We start from the raw sequence: 21,593 nt of genomic DNA, 5'->3' as shown, positions 1-21,593 counted from the left end.
CTGGCAGATATTATGACTCATCTCTATTTTAAACTTTGAAGGCCTTTAATCCTTGTAACAAGCATTTTGTTCACAATTTACTGGATACTACTTTTTCGATGTTTGACCGTATATAAATGAGATCTAGTACCTTCAATTGTGTCACAGAGTGGGTTCAATAAATTGAAACAATATTAACCCTTTGCATGCTGGGTAAATTGTTGTCTGCTCTAAAATGTCGTCTGGTTTATTCTAAATTTCTTTCAATTTACTTAAAACTTTGGGGATATATTGACTGAGTGGCAAGCAGCTTGGAACCTGACCAGGCGCCGAGTTACTCGGCGTCTGGTCTGGTTCCAAGCTGTTTGCAAAGCCTTTAAAATCGCCATCAGCAGCCTAAGGGTTAAGATAAAATCATATATTTTTATACTTATGTTTAAGGTAGTGAAAATTTGATTGTATGATTTAAATATACATGGCTGCAATTGTATCTGTTTTATGTACAAGTAAAGATAACTTCACAATAAAGTCTAAAATCAAGATATTATGCGCTTCACAGACGGTGCTAATGTTATAGAAAGAGTAACAGCTTCACAGAGGTGCTAATGTTAAAAAAAGAGTAACAGCTTCACAGAGATGCTAATGTTAAAGAAAAAGTAACGAAATAATAAAATACAGGGATTCGCACCCAACATATTTTCACCATATTTAATCCATCAAGGTTACAAGATAAGGCCAAATAATAATATTGTGGTTATGATTTACCCAACTGACCTATATTCATGTTCTCGTCTTAATTACTGTTTGTTTGTTTTTAAATTAAATATTGTTATATATTATCATTTACAATATAGCTATGCAGCAGGCACTATTATTGGTACAAGGTGATACATTTATCAGTATCGGATCCAGGTTTTTACATTAGAGGGGGCATAACCTTGGGGCGTAACCTTTTGACTTTCAACCTTTCCTCAGAACCCGAATATATTTGGCGTATTTTCTCGGATATTATAGTAAACCTGGACGATTTAAGGGGGGGGGGGGAACCAGGTATGCCCCACCCCTCAGATCCGCTATTTTACAAGTTTATCTTGTATTATCTTGTATAGTACAACTTTTATGGCAACATTAATGTCTGAATGTGTATGTATATAAACAATACAAGGATGTTTTCCCCGCCTACTTAACCTGTATTTTATCCGCATGTAGCAGGAACCACAACAGAAATTTTTATTTGGCCTGATATACAGTAAGTATAAAAACATGTATGATTGGTAACAGATAATTGCTTTTCCTTGTTATATAGCCACAATTACCTGTAATATATCACAGTGGTTTCATGTCATAATCACATCTAGATTGTACAGTTTATTACAGGTCGTGTGGGAAGCATGTTTTTCACCATATGTTTTATTCTGATTTGGTTATAACATTATAATCACTACAATTATCTTGGCCTGAAAATTGTGAAATAAAATGTTTAGTCGTCTGCAACAGATGGTTATATCATTTGCAGCCCTATAAAAGGTTGAAAAATCATTTTTTCACCATTACGGGATGAGTTTTTTCAAACTTACCGGTATTGGTATTTTAATTTTCATATTGATAAGACATTTTATTTGCTATACTTATAGGTTGAATTGTCTTCATGATGCTGGTTGTTCATATTGAAGGGTAACTTTAGTTTACGTCTTAATATTCAATGCGAGTTAAATGCCTATCATTCAACAAGTCGCTTTAAATGAAATTTGCATTGCAAATATAACATTTCTGTACTTCAAGGCACCAGTATTTCTTAAGAGGATATCTATAATATTTACATATAAATATATATATTTGTGTGTTACAACAGACCATGACTAATGGCTATTCGACAAAACACAAACAAACATTGCTGTTACTTCATTTACTGTATCTTACACAAACACATATGTTCACAGTAGTGGGTCCAAGAATTGATCTGACAGGGGGTGTAACTTTAATAGGGGCACAACGTTTTGACATTTGCCCCTCCCTAAAAACCCAAATTAAAATTGTTTAGAATGTTGGGCAGGCGGATTTGGGATACTCCCAAACGAAATGTTTTAGTCCAAAATGGTGCATTTTGAGTGTACTTATTACTTTTTTTCTCTGATATTGACATTAATAGTAAACTTGGACAATTAAAGGGGGACGAGAACAAGATGCACACGCCCTCGATCCGCTAGTATGTTCAGTGATTGAAGTGAAAGGTAAAAAACCGACTTATATCAATAAGGCGGGACTTTGTCAATTATATGGATGTTTTTATGAAAATTAATCATTTGTCTGGCTATGCAGTTATTTTCACCTAGACCTCCAAATAAATATTAATCTTTATATAAATTGTTACAAAATATTTCCGCTAATATAAAGGATACCTGCAACTTACCAAAGAATGTGTAAAGAATTCCGAACAAGAAGCATAGAGCACATATAATTGCAGCCGTAATATCGTAGTCAGTATTAATAACGTCACACTGTCTAACGCTGCCATTTAACGTCGGGGATTCTGTCATCACTGTCACGTTGCCAACCAGCACGTTATACGTTGCTGATGTCACATCAGATTCTTGAGAAGACCCCTTCAAATCCAGATTGGGTAAGTCTGAACTTTCCATTTTTGTTTTTAATCTTGTCCCCTCAATTTGTTTTTTTCAATTACACAATTTTCTAATTATTCCTTCCATGTTTCTTGCTGACTGGCACAGTTGAAGTCTGAAACACACAAAAATAAAGATTAATAATGTTCAACAAGATTGAAAGATGGCAAAAATCGAAATTTCCATAACACCACAGATGTTATCAATGGCTTATCAGCTTTCCTCTGGATCGAAATGAAAACACTATCTGAGAAACCATTAAATAATTTTTGAAACCATTAAATAATTTCCAGTTTACCCAGGTTTAATAGTTCTTTGATGATGAATACATGAAGAATGCCAAGATGTCAACCTTAAGACAGTTTCAAGAGAGATATTAAAGATTAAATAAAATACATAAATAAGCCTAAAAGATATCTCGATGGTCTCAAAAATGCTTGGTTACAGTGTTGGGACATAGATTTTTTTCGTTGATTTTAGTTGCAATGGAAATATTATGAAGCAATTTTGTGTCAAATTGTATATATTGTTATCTTTTATCTAATAGATCTTAATGTTTTTGTCCCATAAGTCAGATGTACATATTGTCTTTTTTGCTGTTCAGATGTAAATCTTTTATTCATATGAAATATATGATATTCGGTATGAACATTATTGTTATCTTATGAGGAATTCATTTATATTCTTTATAATACCTTTAACCTTTAAATTATATGCAATATTTCATACATTTTATTTATTTCCTTTCACATCTGAAGGGTTTCATAATGGTTTTTAATTCTTCAACAAACTTATTTCTTGTGTCTACATGTTTCCTTTTATTTTAGCCTCTTCATTATTTTATGTTCTAGCTAATCTTTATGCAACAGGCTTTATATAGCTAGACAAGTTTTGATAGCTAAGCCTGAGTGAGACATTTCTGACATTCTTGTTATTCTTAACCTTTTAAAACAACAACATGTTTCATATAAAAGCCTAAAGATCACTTTTATTAAGGACTTCGAATTGTATGGTGTTCCATTACATTACTTTATACTTTGTGTGTTACCAAAGTCAGGACATTGTGTTACAAATATTATTTTTGACTTTGTGTGCGTTAACAAAGTTATAATAAAGGACATTGTGTTACAAATATATATATATATCTACGAACAGTTTAATAAGTGTGTTTAATAATTTGTGTTACAAATTTAAAATACTTAACACTTGTGTTACAAGAATCATTGATGACACTATAAATTACTTCTACTGGTGTTCCATAGAACTGTATACATGTGATTATTTCTGGACGTTATTAAACTTTAAAACATTCATTGTGAGTTGCGTCAGAATTTGAACCCACACATTCACGTCATTATAGAAACAGCAAATTAGGTCTCAAATGCTTTCTTTGACATTTCTGTATATATTGAATTTGTGTATTAATGATGCAGTCTTACTCCCAATTAAAATTTACAACAATTAAAACAAAAGGATGAATAAATATCGAAAACAGTGGTTCTTATGAAGGATACCAAGTTTACGGAAATATGATCTTTAAGCACTCTGACCAATCATTTAATATTTTTTGCGTTGTTTATAACTATTAAATACACGTTAACAGTTGTGTTATCAGTAATAAATATTTTCCTTAAATGCAAGTAGTTAGAGGTTTATTACTCAAAATTTATGTTTGCTTTACATGTACTGATTTTGAATAAGTTGTGGATATCACTTTAATAATTAGTTCTTTATGCTTTTAATTGTAATGAACACAAATGGTCAACAACAGGGAAGGACTTAAAAATCAGAAAATCAAACTTTTTATTGACGCTCTCGAAAAACTCTTGGGTTGTGGGGCTTTACCAAGTAGTGCTGGGTTGCGGTTCTTCGTTATAGGCTTAAATAAGAGATTAATAAAGAATGGCTGTGATAAAGCTCCATGTAAGCAATTAATTATAGGCTATGCATATATAGGCTTTGACTCAGTTCAAGATAGCTGTAACTCAATAATAACATTTACTGAGTTAAGTCTGTTTTGCATTTAGCCTTGAACAGATTTTTCAGAAGCAGGTTTGAATCATGGGGTGGGGATGGGGGTATTAGCCTTCACTGCATCTAATTGGACCTTCCTTCGCCTTTGATAGTAAAAGAAGTTAACATAAAACAAAGTATATTTATATACCAGGATGTTTTCAAGAGAGATCGATAAAACTGAACCATATGATAAGAACTGATGTTTCATCAAAGATAATTATGGTTTTCCAAAGCGTCTCCCTCCTGTGAGCATCAAAGATAACATTTCTTTTCTATCTGAGGCCTAAATATTAAATAAATTTGGTAATCTGGCCCTTAGCAACCTACGAAATAGTGTGTGTGTTTTTATATGTAGTTTAAAACCTTTTAAGCTTTATACAGAAGCTTACTTAAACACCACTCCAATGGTGACAATAACATTCTTACTTCATATCATTTATCAAGTCTAATAAAAAAAAATCCTACCTACAATGTACCCTACCTATTTTTGATAAGGATGTAACCCTAACCAAATCATTTTTTGTTTTGCCTTAGATGTTATATATAGTACCATGGACAAAATATATACACCATAGATTGGAAACTTCTTTCTATGTTCATTTGTACCATGTTGTCAAGAACAACGTTCAATAACTAGCAGGCATAATATTCATAAGTGAATAGTATTGCAATTTATTCTCAAAATAGTAATAGGATGGTCTGCAGGGAATACCCGCTTTCTTGATTGTTACCAGTCCAAAATAATTGGGAGTATTAATATATAGATGAAAAAACAAACACTTCTAAACATTGGTTACTGTAATGCACCAGTCAGAGTCAATTGTAACCCCCCCCCCCCCCCCCCCAGGTTCACGGGTAAAGTGGGGGCCTTTGACTTTTGGTCCAGCCAAGCCAGTGTAAAATCCCCTGGGGACCACCTGCAGGTAAAAATGACCCCCCCCCCAACCCAGGGAGCCTAGGTAAGGCATTTTTCCTGCTATTTTTGGCGCAAAGTTAATCACCATATTCACCCAGAACTGCCTGGCCACCTGGAACGTTATAACACATAATTTCTCCAGTATACCCCAGGATCTGGGGGGGCCAAGGTTACATTGACTGGTGCATAAATAACTATGTCTCATGATGCCTTCAAATACCACTTATATTTCATATCTACTATGTTATGCATGATTATCATGTTTTAAATCAGTCCTCTACATAGGACTTTTTGTAACATGAACACTCTGTCAACCACCAAAATAGATGTCTAGTTCAGTACCATCCTCAGTACCTTTTTCATATCTATATAATCATGATAAAGCCAAGAATAGTATGCATACTATCTTAAACTTATATCTCCATAAGATAAAACATCACACTAAAGTACTGATAAAAATATTAGATAAAAAGTCACATCAATTATCTCGGTGGCCTAACACAGTTCCCAGCCACTTTGATCCAACAATAACATGATGCTATCTTAATGGACACATACAGACTGCTGACCTTCTCTATATATGCAAGTCTTATCAAAGATGTAACATTTGACAATGAACACTGATGAATGGCAATTTGTTTTTATGGAAGCACCCTGTCGCCACTTTATGTTTTATGTATAAAATTTGTTACCGTATATGTGCTAATACATACACTTACATGCATTATCACTGAATGGATGTAACGTTTTAAGACCTTTCTATATATTTATATGTTATGTATTAAGAACTGCAAACATTTTACTGCATAAATTACACCAAAATGCACTTCTTTAGACTTTAAGTTAAGCCAAATTTTTCTCTGGGAAATACAACCACCTTGACATGTTCACAGCTTACCTTGGGGGTTTTGGGGGAGGGGCACTGACTGACTGACACCCTGACTGGTGCACCCCCTATGATGTGAAATCCTACATTCATTCCTGCATGAAGGTAACACTGTCCACTTGGGCAGTGAAGAAATCAACATTTATCAAATCCACAAATTTACGAAGATTTGACATCATCACTTTTAATAGTTTCTGACAGAATCTTAAATAATCCTATTATTAATGTACCATTATTAAAAATAATACTTCTCTACACCTGACATTATTTGTAAAAGAATGTCCTCAAGGTCACTGCCCCTAAAGTGAATGTGGCCCCTCTAATGTCAAGTCCGGGATCTGCCCCCCAGGGACCTTTATGTAAGCCCAATATTTGCAAAAGCAGCAGAATATGATCAAATGAACAAAGAAATATTTTCAAATTCGAATTTTCCTTCGACTGACTCATCACTTGTAAACCTTAACACTGGAAGTTATAAATCAAGTTGAACAATTTGATAACAAGCTTTCTGTCTGAATGAGCTACTTGATTTTAACCATATGGTTTAAGTATGAACAGAACAAATCAAACCCGATTGAAACATCAGTACTGTGTGAATACATTGACCCCACTAACACATTCATTAATTAACAAACTCATGCACTGAATAATTGAATTGTACTTACCATGGAAGTAATTTCAAAACAGAGATGATTTTCTGTGTTCAATAAAAGTTCACATAAAGCAAATTACAGCGCTGAAATTTTCTGATTTTTTTATATCTTTAATCCTTTCCAAAGCTCACACTGTTCAGCTGTTCTACTTCATTTCATATGAACACTTAATAGAGCAAAGACTGAAGTAGTTAAACATCCATTGCCTGAATAGTCTAGACGATGAAATTTGAGCAAATTGTACAGTCAGCTTAAACAATACCCTGTTCACCACATTATGCTTTGAACAATAAATGTATCAGCTGATTCAATCATCTACAAATCCCTGTTATCTTGGTTTCCTATCAATGGGCTAGCTGGTAGCCTGTACAAATTATCCTCACTGTCAGAGTGCGCCAATGGATTTTCGCTACCAAATGTGAGAACAAAGTGTGACAATATTGACCAACAAGCCTGTCTATAGGAAGTATTTGTTTACAAACATAAGAAAGCAGAGATCAGCTTGAAGCTATTTTAAGGCTTGCTATATTGATCTTAACAGAGCTACCTCTGCTTTGATGTATAAAATATCTATAAAACTATGGCAACTTGACTGCTGGAATGGTCATATTTTGTATCTTCTGAGAAATGTTTTCCAACATTGCCACCCTTTCCCAGAGCTTTCACTAATAGAATTATAATAATATATAATGTTTATTTCTGTTTTACTTAATCAGGTACGCACCACTCCAGACTAGAAATAGCCAAAAAAATAACTCCTTATCAAGATGCATACTATGATTTGGCGAGGGGGCCCTGTAAATTGTCCAAAGTTGTCACTGCCGGAGTAGCAACCCCTTTATGCCAAATCCTGGAATCGCCCCAGTAATTTCATGCATACACTATGATTTGGGGACAGGGCCCTGTAAATTGTCTGAAGTTGCAACTGCCAAAGTAGAATCCCCCTAATGCCAAATCCTGGAATCGCCCCAATAATTTAATGCATACACTATAAATTGGGGTCGGGGGCCCTGTTAATTGTCCGAAGTTGTAACAGCCAAAGTAGCACTCCTCTTTCATGGCAAATCCTGCAATTGCGCCAGTATTCATGCATTCAGTACAATTTGGGGAGGAGGCCCTGTGAATTGTCCAAAGTTGCAACTACCGAAGAAGCACCCCCCTTATGCCAAATCCTGGAATCGCCACAGTAATAAACATGCATACACTATGATTTAGGGACGGGGCCCTGTGAATTGTCTGAAGTTGTAACTGCCGAAGAAGCACTCCCCTCATGCCATTTAATCCTGGAATCTCCCCAGTAATTTCATGCATACGCTATGATTTGGCAAGAGAGCCCTGTGAAATTTGTTCACCGTTGTAACTGCCGAAGAAGCATCCCCCTGACATGCCAAATCCTGGAACAGCCCCAGTAATTTCGTATTCTTGAGGGCTCTAAATTTGGCAAATTGTGTGATCATACTCTGAAACTTTTGGTTGTTGCAATAATGTTCTGTTTAGTATCGCAATAAAAGCTTATTGTTATATAAACATTTGTCTGAAGGTTCTGGGGATGATGTGTTTATTTAGGTAATATCATCAACATGGTAGGAAACTGATATTGGTAGAGTGCTTCTTCTTTTGTTCCCGGGAAGTTCTGTCAGCCACATGAGGCCAAAAAAATAATCGTTTGTTTTTGATAACATAGGGCTAGTTAGGTAGGCATAGACCGTTTTCTTTTTAAGAACCGGCATACTGTACAAAACCCCTCTTTATCAGTCACGAAAAACAATACAGCTGGAGGAAATATCGATCAAAACGCAAAAAAGTGCAGGGTCGGGACTGGAAAGGTAAGTGAGAAAACAAAAAACTTTTTTTTTATGCTTGACAGAGGAAAAAATGCATCCAGACCAAATTGGTTTCGTTAGCAAGATTTACTGCACCTGCTCCAGAAAAGTAAAAGGAAAGACATATAAAAACATGTGACCGCAATTATATTTTCACTAATGACCATGACAAAAAAACTTCGTTGAAAAAACAGGCTGCGTCAAATAAGGCAAACACTTAATACATCTCTGAAAACTCAGCAAAGACTTAAACAGTTACAATATTTGTTGTTATTTTGCTTAAAATCACACAATTATAAGAACGGTGAATCAAATAATAACGTTCAATCAAGATTATTATTCAAAATTTATCATTACACCAAAAAATGGTTTAACCTTCACCACATCCTCTATTCGAAAAAATGAAGAAGTATATTTTTTTATTTTTTTTGCTTGCTGACACCAATTTGTTTTTCAGCCAATATCCGTCAAACTTCTCATTTAAATTCTATTAGTGTGGTCTTATTTCAGGATGGAGACAGCCTGCATTGAGGAAGAGTAAATCTTTTAAATAATTCAAAGATCAAAAACATTTTAATGGCTCTGCAGGGAACAATCTATTGCAAATGTGAATTTCAGATTACAATATACAAGTACAGTAAGGCCTAAATATAATAATGCTTTGTTCCTTATGTCAGTTCATGCTACCCCACAGAAGCATAGGGCAGGTAGATTGTGAAATATTTCTTTTAAGTAAAGTTGTGTATATCGTTTACACACTGAAAACTGCCACTATTTTGTCTGGGTACTATAAAGCATCTTTTCTTTTCAAGAAACTACCGAAAGTTCAGCCCAAAAGAAGAAAACAAATAATGGTGAGATTTTTTTCAAATGTTTGAGGTTGGCAATAAAGAAAAAATGACGGTTGGGTGCCCCAAAAATGGTTAGCTGAAAACCAAAATTAAACAAAACCCCCTTCATGTGTTTCAGCTGAATCAGCAGTAAAGCCATATGGTGCATTCTCAAAAGAATATTCTCTGGAGCATTACCTCATGATCATCAAAGCAGTTAATGTATCGGCAAAAAAATACTCACAGGCCAGAAATATCCTAACACAACGTCATTTTTTTTGTAAAACAATTACCGTTACGATTAATATTTTCTGATTAATAATATTTTACCTGGAACTGCTCAATTTCTCTGTGACTCAGTAAAATTCACAAAATCTAGTTGATGTGTGTGAGTTACAAGTGACTTTATCTGAGCAGCCATTAGAAAAGCAGGTCTGTATGTCATTAGAAAAGAGGAATATCCTTAAGGTAGTCTGTATGCCATTAGAAAAGAGGAATACCCTTAAGGTGGTCTGTATCATCAGCCATTAGAAATGCAAAATATCCTTAAGGTAGTCTGTATGTCATTAGAAAAGAGGAATATCCTTAAGGTAGTCAGTGTTTGCCATTAGAAAAGAGGAATATCCTTAATGTAGTCTGTATGTTAATAGAAAAGAAGAATATCCTTAAGGTAGTCTGTATGCCATTAGAAATAAGCGATACCCTTAAGATAGTCTGTATGCCATTAGAAAAGAGGAATACCCTTAAGGTAGTCTGTGTGCCATTAGAAAAGAGGAATACCCTTAAGGTAGTCTGTATGCCATTAGAAACGCAGAATATCCTTAAGGTAGTCTGTATGCCATTAGAAGAGGAATATCCTTAAGGTAGTCTGTATGTCATTAGAAAAGAGGAATATCCTTAAGGTAGTCTGTATGCCATAAGAAACGCAGAATATCCTTAAGGTAGTCTGTATGCCATTAGAAAAGAGGAATATCCTTAAGGTAGTCTGTATGCCATTAGAAAAGAGGAATATCCTTAAGGTAGTCTGTATGCCATTAGAAATGCAGAATATCCTTAAGGTAGTCTGTATGCCATTAGAAAAGAGGAATATCCTTAAGGTAATCTGTATGTTAATAGAAAAGTGGGTTCTGCTTCAATTTTGTTTTTCAGTAGATTTAATGGTCATAATGATAATGCATACATGTAGGCTACAGTAGTCTAAAATAATAGACGTGTTATACGGGATTCTTCCAATCCCTAGCGGATTTGCCATATCAAAAATCTAAAAAAAAATCCGTCAAAGTACAATTATTTGTACTAAGGCTACAGATGCCCCAAATCTAATTAATGTGACCATAAAATCAACAAATTGATGAAACACACAAATAATTTCATACTGTTATTCTCTGCCATGAGAGAAAATGATTGCTTGAACACCGTGAATGCAACCCGCACATATTATTCCCACAGTGAACAGTCAGTTTAAATGTGACACATCTAGCTCAATCACTCAAAGTGACTTTTTTCAGCCATTCTTTCTAAAACGAATTGAAGTGAAGAGACTGTACTGTCACAACATTTAATCAACATTTATAAAATGACAATGCTCAATCATTTCAAAGCTTGAATTAATCACAGATATAAATTACAGCAGCAGCTAGCCCTTGAATTTTTATCTTTCAAATTTAGTGAAATTCAGTCAATAATTTAATTCTAATGAAATTCTCACTAAAGTTAACTCTTACCTCAGTATCATGCATAGTAAAATCATCCCTGATTTGCAACCAATATCAACAAAGCCAAGAAATAATGAAATCTTCACATAATCAGGTCTTATAATGACAATATCTCTAAATCCACTGCCCTACTATATTAATGAACTCTATCCTGAAAAGTCTCTACCCTATTGATCGATAATTTGTCCAGGCAATCAGTGTCCATCACATTGTGAAGCCAGCATCTCAGAAACCAGATACATAGATGGCTTTGTGTAACAAACACCAAATCTAATCTCATACAGAAGATGACATGAAGTAACATTTTAATGATTAAGAATGGGCAGAGTGTGCCCTGGATTCTATACCATAAAAAAGTTGAATAAGCCAGTTCAGGACTACACTACCAATAAATAAATAAAACATTTCAAAATCATTTCAAAGCATCAATAATTTCACCTAAACCTTTTCTCTGACAATTATTAACTATTTGTTTTGCCTAAAATTACCATCATACTTAAGAAGATTCCTGCAAATAAAAGATTCTGAGTAACTGCATCAAATTCAAAAAACACTTGCACAGTTGCACTTAATCATTATTATCAATCCAAAAACCTGCACTTAATTGGCACATTTATTCTTCATCTGATAACTATAATTTTCTCAAAAATGGGCTCAGGAATATGTAGCATTGAATATAAAGGAGTAAGCACTTAGCCGACACTCACTATTTGCTCAAATAACAAATATTAATCCCGACATCTGCATTTCTCATGAAATTGCCTCTTCTGCTTCAAGTGATTGCCACTTAACACAAGTAAATGCTATGCCCACAGTGAATATTTGTGCCAGGATGCCATCTTTCCTTGGATAAAAGATTGTGTATTTGCAAAGAAAACAACCTTTCACAACAAGTCCAACCTTTCACAAGTCTAATTTTTCTTCTTGAGTCTCGACTATTGTCAAATAAATATCACTAAATTGTGAACCTTTGCTCTGTGCCTGTGCTGTAAATAAACTGACCATAATTGTACATGATTGTATCGGCCCAATTATCCGTTATTGACCAAGTTTGGCCCCCAGTTATCCTGGTCAATCAAGCCTTTATAACACCCAAAAGACTCCAGCCAGGTTGTAACTGACAAAATGTAGGTCAATTGCAGCTTCCTAATGAGAATTGTGGAAACAAATGTGTTCATAGGATAGGAAAGTGTTTCTGTTAAACTCCTGATATATGTATACCGACCCTGGCAAATCCAGCCTCGACCCTGGAGAATCCAGACCCGGGCAGGCAGACCTCCTGCCCCAGAGCATTAACAAATACATTTCTGTCTCCTCTATAATTCCTGCATATTTGATTTATCTGAGGCTTACTAAAATTTACAAATTTACTGAAAGCTATTTTGTTACAGTTGATCAATAAAGCATCAATTACACTGAATTTGACCATTAAAGGCATCAAGTCTTCAAATTTCATCCTACAAAGGCACTAAATACCCTAAATAAACTACAATAAGGCCCTAATATTTAAAAAGATGTAATTGTTTCTGGTTATCAATCATTATTAGACATCTGTGAGTTATTACATCAACAGCTACAACTTCCTCAGAAACAGCTGACCTGCAATTTTCAGTAAAACAGCTGCCCCTAGTCTGTATAAAAAGCGATATTCAACCATACCTACAGCGCTACTCGGTCCTGTCCCTGTCAATTAAAATAAAATGAAAAATAATCAGAGCTTTCAAGTAAAAAACAACTTGTTTGACCACAAACAGTTGCCAACACTCAAGTCTGTTTGTTGTCTGCCAAGTCAAGAAGGGACATAACTAGACATAATTCATTTCTTTTTTAAGCCACTGGGTCTAAATGCTACACAAGATGTGCATAATGTTGCTGGCAACTTTAAGTGTATAAAATTTCCTTTAACATTTGAATGGGTTTTAGGTAGGGCTGAGGTTGAATGTTTTGCATTCTGTCGACAATAACACTGACTTTTTTTAGGAAAAACAGAATGTATAGCTGAATACCATAATTATATCAAGACTTAAAGGCTTTATACCCATATTATCAAAATCATTAAGGCATCAAATCAACAAATAAACATATGTAGTTTTATCAGGGCATAGTCAGTTATGTTAAATGTTGATGCCTTCTAATAATGACCCCACTCAATTATGTATTTGATATTATTTTAATGGGTTACTTTGCGTGCAGATTACTTATATATAGGTAAAATATGTTTAAAAATTCATTGTAGATATACTTAAAGTGACATTCTCATTCAAAATCAATGCAAATACATGTATAACAAACACCAATTTTGACTGATAAACTTTTTACTACTTACTTAATAATGCATTTATGGAAAATATTAATTACTGATAACAAGATTGTAACCGTGTACTTTCTGTTTGTTACAAACAGAAAGCACAAAAAAATATTAAATGATTGGTGAATGCTTAAAGATTTACTGCACTCTACTATTGTCTCATAAGGTAGAAATAACTTGTTTTATACTCATTTCTTTCAAATTCAACTCGTTATAATACAACATTTTATTAAGAAAACAAACAAACCCAAAGTACATTGACCAAATCGTTATAAGTTCATTATGCAACATTTTATTCAATAAAAAACAAACAAATGCTTACTTTATGATTGCCTTCAATAATCCTCGTCGTTAAAGTGGCAAAGATATTTCGCACATAAATAAATGAACTTCGAAGTTTTAAACACAGAGACTACCCTCAGGAAAGAGGGAAAGTTTAAATATGAACGAGCCAGTAAATTCAAATTAATTGTAGTTGTATTTACGCATATAATATTACATACAATCCAATATTCAAATGCATACAGTCGCACCTTCGTTGATATTATAAATCAGTAGATTTATGTGAGGTCATCTAGGCGTGACAAAATCGGTGAGTTGTGGTATTCACTCCTATTCTGTCTACGTAATCTGAATCGTAATCTGAATCGGATAAATTGTAATGAAAAAACTTTATTTTATAATTTGTGCAACTTCAGAAAATTTGAAATGAGACATTGAGTCGATTGTTCTGTCCTTTGTTAAAGATAACAATGCAATTAACGTCATCATTTTTAACTTTCAAATCCATACTGGTCTGGAAGTTTAATGGATACACTTTTGATACATCTGCTACATTTCTTACAAAATTTAAGACAATTAACTGTTTCATGCAGTCTGTACTTTTTGATATTCAAATGAAATTGTGTGCAGATCATCAAATAGTTCGCTTTTAAAATAATTATAACCAATTGAATAATGTCGAATTTCACATTGTAAACTTTACAGAGTTCTAAACAATCAATCCAACAATTCCTTATTTTATTAAAGGAACATCTTCCACAGTCTTCAGCAAGTGCAATCAGGGGGATAAATGTGAATGCTTTATTTTTTAATTTCACTCAATAGAACCTTTTTCCTTTAATCAACCAATATTTTCAAACTTGCTTAATATAAAAAAAAGATGTATATGTAATTTATCATCAATAAGATCATCTGAGGATGGTTTAAAGAGGTAGGTAGATTATTATAAACCCTTGAAATTCTATTTTTTATTTTGTTAAATCAAGTTTAAGTAATTTGACTGAATGAAATTTGATGATTATACTTAAGCTTTGAATTGTTACCTTAAGATGTTTTCTAGATATGGGGCCTCTGTAAGGAAGGTTTGAATATTGGAGCAGATTATATATAATTCCTAAACATTATCTTTAAAATAAAGATTATCAGCAAGGATTACTACATATTTGTAAACAATGTCATAATAACTGACATCATGTTTTTTAAAAGTTATACAACGCTCGGGAAATAGAAAAATATCTTTTAGCAATCTGAAAAAATTTGTACCAGAATAAATTTTGGAACCATGTTTGAGGGTTTTCTTCGTCTTTGTTTTTCTTTGTCTATACATTGCAATTATTTAACTCTCATTATCCATATGATTTTAAGAAAGCAGAGCTTAACCATGCAATAACTATCATGCAGACAAATAACAATGCTATTCACTTAGTTATTTGCATGCTAGTTATTGGACGTTACACTTGACGACATGGTATGATACAGATACTTCGACCACTGCCCTCTTGATTGAAATAATACACTTGCACTTTACACTTGCACAAAATGCCCTCGCCTCAATTTCTCGAAACTTCTTAAGTTTAACAGGCTTAAGTCGCTTATTTCAATTAGCCAAAATACATACTAATAATGGATTTTGATAAATGAAAAATGGTTTCTTCTAATTAGCATACAGATTTTTTTTATATAATTTATAAAAACTCTTAAAGAAGTAAATATAACGCATATAATAGAACAACAAAAATAGTGAGTTTAGCTTAATCCTGTTATAAGGGACAGTCTTAAAGTCCTTAAGAAGTTTCGAAAAATTGGGGCCTGAGCAGCAACTCAAAGGCTCAGCAGTCGCCACAGTGGCTTGATGGCAGGAGCTCATATTTGTCTGAAATAATAGACGTTTGATACAGGATTATGATATTATTAATTTTTTTTATCCCTGAAGGATTTGCCATTCAATAAATCATGAAAAAATCTGTTCACATACAATTATTTAGACTAGAGCTCATATTACGGTAGTCGTAATAAATCAGTTTAACTAGCCAAAATGATATTTTATACACATACTTGAACATATACAACTTCAATATAATGCACTGCCTTTGAAAAAAGATTTGACAAAATTCAAAATACCCTATTCTGTAATATTAATATATTACAGTTTAGGGTACTTCTGAATTTTGTCAAATATAATGTATGTGTAAAATAAAATTTTGAATAGTTGAACTGATTTATTATAAGCTTAAGCTGCTGTCATCAAGCCATGTGATTGTCCACAGGGTTCAGTAAATTATTACATTAATAAGACAGTCATATCAAAATCCAACTCACCTTATAAGTTATTAAATCCTTTCTTTATTTGATATAAACCAGAGACCTTTTCCACTGACAGTTTCGGCAACACTGAAACAGAAACACAGATAATTATTGTCTTAATGACTTCCGACATCAGTATAAACATTTCTGTCTACAGCAGGCCTTCAGAACATATATACAAACATTTAACGATTGTATTAATGACTTCTTTATTTCCCACTTCAAAAGTGACTGGGGTTCTTAAGCTGTCATTGACAAAACGTTATGCAACTGAGTGTAATGTAAACACAACTGAGAAAAATCTGTGAAAAAGGTTAGAAACATTTAATCAAATCCCTATTCATCAATTAATGATGTTTTGTAATGATAACAAATTTGCCAATGTCATTTATTTGCATTCCATTAATTATTTAAGTTGCAAGCAATCAAAATATTTCTGTATCAATGGAAGCACATTCCTTTTAACTTAACTGGAAGTCGAAAAAAGAAGAAAAAAAGTGAGTCGAATAAGAATTGCATCCAAATATTAGACAATGTGTTTATATATTCAAGATCCGAAATGGTCAGAATGCACCAACTTTTTACTTATATATTTAAAATCATTCTATATTTTTAAGAATGGTAAAATGTTAGCATCAAATGATTTCCTTGAATTGATTAATTGAGCCCGATTTACAAAACATTGATGGTTTTTATTATATATATTATATACAATATATATATAATTAATTACCTGTACCTCAATTTTTCATGGTCAATATCGTACATGAATTTGTGAGAATCATCGTGTTGACTATAAATGACTTGGTGCCTATGCACTGCATGGCTGTCAGGTTTAACACCATTGGATAAAATTTATCGGAAGAATAAAGCGTGGGTTCTGAGGATGGTGTGCATATGCTTGTTTAATTAGTCTTTAAAAATGTCCTCTAGGCAATCCCAAAAACTGCATTTCATAATCTGTCTCTTTTTTTTTTAAACCACTAACCATATTAAGGACTGCTAGCTGAACGCACACATCCTCACAAGAAGTGCAATTAAACCGCACAACTTGACATGTAATATTTCAATTAATGCAATATGTTTGTTCAATTCAAGATTGCGCACAACGAATTCTCAACAGATTGACATAACTCGGTAAATACTTAACTTGACATACTGGGATAGTTTATGTAGATATGTACATACCTGTCAAATATATTCCATAAACTGTTAAAATATTTTAACTTCTAAGTAGCCAATTGACCCAAAATAAATAATAGGGCTAAAACTAACGATGCAGTGGGAAAATGATATGTACATTTACATGTATTTCTATTTACCAGTTTGTTTCGCCAATATATGAGGGCAATACTGTTATTTAACTAGCATACAAAAACGTAGCATACATAACATAATGTATCACGTGTTGTACTCACTCTGTATATGATGTATAGATAAAAATAAAGGAAACTGTGACTCTCAAATATGATTTAAATATCGATGAGTGTCACACATTCAATTAAAAGTTTTACTTGCTAAATCAAAAACCATCTCCTGTAAGTCACAACAAAGTAAAAATATTACTTTTTAAATTCATGTACCTAAAATATATAATAATTGCTCAGTTATATCACTTTGAAAAAATGATCGTACAAATAGACACCTGTGAAATATGATCGAGAGATAAATGTGTTTTTTTTATTGATCAAACTGATTCAAATCAACTTATATAAAATGCAACAATTGGTCCAAAGACCCAAACCTAATTGCTTCACAGCCCAATTTTATTGCAATAATAAAATAAACATGCAGAAAATAAAAATCAAATGCATCCCATTTACCAAATTTATAGGATTGGGGTTTTCAACGAAGCATGTAATATTGACTATTTCTTCTATATCACTTACATCAATCATAATTTATGACCATAGATATTATTCACTATTGGTATTATAGTTCATTCATAAGTTTGTAAGTGACGAAATTGGTTAATGTAGTTTTTATCAGCCACTTTGATCAAGGCATCAAACTATGAATGAAAGATGTAATTTATACGATTTTAAATGTAGTAGAAACTGTGGTGATTTATGTTTCGATTTACAATACAAAAAACACTTACAAACAGGTATAAAGTAGTCCACTTTCCAATACAGTCAAAATCATTTCAAAACACTAAACCAAAGATATAGCTCAGAGAACTCCTTCAATGACACTCCTCTTCAAATGATTTTGTTGAAACACTTAATAAGTACATTAATTTTAAATTAGTAATAAAAATCTGTTATTGATAGACATTAAAATAGTCTATTTCTTTAGTGATTTCTCATAAAAGAATGTATAGAGTACATGTACATATTAAGCTATAATGAAATCACCAAAATGGCAATTGTTTGAAAAGATTGATATAAATCAGCAATAAGTCATCTTGACCACTGAGTGTTTAAGTAATTTAATCCCATGGTCAAGAGTCATTTGAGAACATAAGTATGCAGAAACTAAATAGTATACTAAGCCTTTATGTAGCCACTTATTCATTCATTCTCCACAGCATTATTCATACAAATGTCAAGAGGTCAAGTAAACACATAAGAATTAAATCATGATCTGTCCATATTCTTTTCCCATTTCTTTGAGTAGAAAAATCATAACAGCTTAAAGCTGCACTCTTACAGATTGGCTGGTTATGACAACCTTTTTAATTTTTGTCTTGGAATGTGCAAATTTATGCGAAAATGCATGGAAACCTGAGTCATATAAGACTGCTGACAAAAACTTTGATCGCAGACTTTTTAATTTAAGTTCAAAAATGGATGTTCTATGCATTTTTCTTAAACCGTTAGTAACGCTTTAAGCCATAAAACATTTATTTTCAAATAGAAATATAAAAATTGCTATCTAATTTTTTGTCAGCAGTCTTATTTAACTGGTTTCCATGGATTTTCGCAAAATTGGCTCGTATTTAGAGCTTTAAGAACCTGTGAGGACCCCACACAGTATTACATTTGATCAATATTTTAACTGATACTATTTTTACTGTTTTGTTATACCATGTAAGTATTGATGTTCAAATGATCAATTATAATCGAAAATTGATAAAGTTGCCTGAAATTGGTGACAATGGATTGTACTTGGTTAAAATCGATTATGATGATTCAACGGGCCAGTTGTTTTTCTTCTTTTCCCTCTTTATTTGCGTTCGGTTAATTTCCACCAATTTTTTCCTTCGAGTTCATTTATACATTTGGAAGTGTTCTGACCTTATAATCGTTAATAATACGGCTAAAAACAACAACACTAAATAACATGTAACATACACATAACATTTTAAGCATTATACAGTCATTGTACAAGAATAAAACTACATGTATGGAATTGTCAACTACTGATTGGTTAATCGATAATTGGTTACTTGTGTGGAACCGATTATCGATAGTCAAACTGAAACGGATTTCTAGCTGCACTCTCCACAAGTGACTTAGCCTTTACAAAATTACAGGTACTTATATACTTCATAAGTTTTTCCGTAATGTCTCATGTGATAATTTTTAATACGACCCTCATGTGTATTTTCAAATTATTTTTTTTTGGCTTTTTCAAATGTATGGACGCAATACGCACTTAGAGCCGCGCTAGCAGACGGTAAGTGTTTCGCAGACGTAACCTGTGTAAATAATGGCTGTCCCGAGGGATATAACGCCTCGGTTGAATAAATGAACTAAATTCTCTTTGTATATGGCAATACCTTCCATCATCTTATATTTATATAACAGTATCCACACAACGAAAAAAAATGTGTTTAATTTAAACTTATTTATTTTACAACGATTGTGAAAAACAAGTTATAGCAACATTATATTTATCACTCTCGTTGGCACAATGTTACATGAGAGTGTGGTCTTATGTTGTGGGGGAAACCGGATTACCCAGAGGAAACCCGCTTTGCCGACTTAGTGACCACAAACCAAACTCACATGCATAAAAAATGTGTAGGGTCAGGAGAAAAAAAGGGTCGATCGAGTAAGTAGAAACAAACAAAAACTATTTGGACCTAAATTAACTGAATGATCATCCCAGTTCTATATTAAACTAAAACATTATTTTAATCAACCGAGTTATCAGATAATTGTAACTAAATCTAACAGTGTCCTTATTTAACTCGCTCAGGAGATGTACTGGCTATTTGAATTACATTCTAGCTTATTATTATATTAAATAGACAAAACAAAGAATTATGCACTAATCAATAATCATGCTAAAATTTCAACATCTGATCACCTATTAGATATTTATACAGGTTGAAAGCTTGATGAAAAAGGCCATCCAACCATTCATAAATACACCCAGTGACACAGTTCAAGTTGAAGGAGTTAATTGATATATATTATATCTTGTATATATATCAAAATATTCAAATGAAGTTTGTATGAATGCACTTGGATATGGTAACTGAACTATTTGTAAAAATAGCAAACTGAATGTCGATATATACAGCATTTAGTAACAACTGTATAATACTTGTCATTCTGATTAAACATATATTAAAGCTTGATTCATCTGAGAGAAATAATACCTTATACAGTTTTCATCAATTAATTATAAATTTCCTCCACTGTCCATCATAATTTGAAATTAACAACAATACTCTTAGATAATATTATGACTCTACCTTACAGCATAATTCCTTATATTTGACACCATAATTTGGCATTTAAATTTTAGTGATTTAATCTCTTTTTTTGTATTTGATGCAAAAAGTATATTATCATAAAAAAAAATCTGATTTTTCTGATTGCAGCATCATCATCATCAGTACTTTCGACTTTGAATTTGTGAAAAGATAAAACAGCCTTTTTTTAGGAAGAAGGGTTGGTTTTTAAATTTGTTTAAATTTCTGCATACTAAATTAATGGAGAATTTGAGGCAAAACTTTCTGGCGGTTTTATTTTTAAGTAAAATAAACTAAACTGAAATTCTGAAATGAATCTACCCTTGATACTTTGTGTGATGGTAAATTTGTTAACATTTTACGTAGAAGGGATTTTAGCTTTTAAAACATGCCCTTGTTTTGATAGAATTGTGATTGAAGTTTTATGACAGTTTCTGATATTTAAGTTTCTGATTATCTCCCTTTTACTTTTTTATCTAAGGTAAATTTTATTGTTTTGGGTTTTGAAGATTGATGAATTTATTGGAAGTCCATTTTCACTTTCAACACTGGGTTAAACTATCATTTTTAGTGGCATATTTTGGCCTTAAAGCTGCCCTCTCACAAGTTGAC

At 32.8% G+C, this 21,593-nt stretch overlaps 1 protein-coding gene across 5 annotated transcripts in view; it reads right to left on the bottom strand.

The window, feature by feature from the left end:
• LOC128238712 (transmembrane protein 198-like) overlaps nucleotides 1–21,593 on the bottom strand; it is a 39,839-nt gene that overhangs the window by 5,489 nt on the left and 12,757 nt on the right. For 3 of the 5 annotated variants that reach the window (XM_052954907.1, XM_052954898.1, XM_052954915.1), the window contains 2 exons: nucleotides 16,349–16,420; nucleotides 2,390–2,715 (listed from right to left, as the gene is read on the bottom strand). In XM_052954907.1, the coding sequence (XP_052810867.1) occupies nucleotides 2,390–2,618 (229 nt within the window). In that variant the 5' untranslated portion in view covers nucleotides 2,619–2,715; nucleotides 16,349–16,420. Of the gene's footprint in view, nucleotides 1–2,389; nucleotides 2,716–7,083; nucleotides 7,287–14,069; nucleotides 14,265–16,348; nucleotides 16,421–21,593 lie in introns of those variants that run through there. The other 2 variants (XM_052954890.1, XM_052954925.1) reach the window with 2 other exon arrangements.

Source organism: Mya arenaria, chromosome 1 (assembly GCF_026914265.1).
Source record: "Mya arenaria isolate MELC-2E11 chromosome 1, ASM2691426v1".
NCBI lineage: Eukaryota > Metazoa > Mollusca > Bivalvia > Myida > Myidae > Mya > Mya arenaria.
This window is presented reverse-complemented; position numbering and strand designations above follow the sequence as displayed.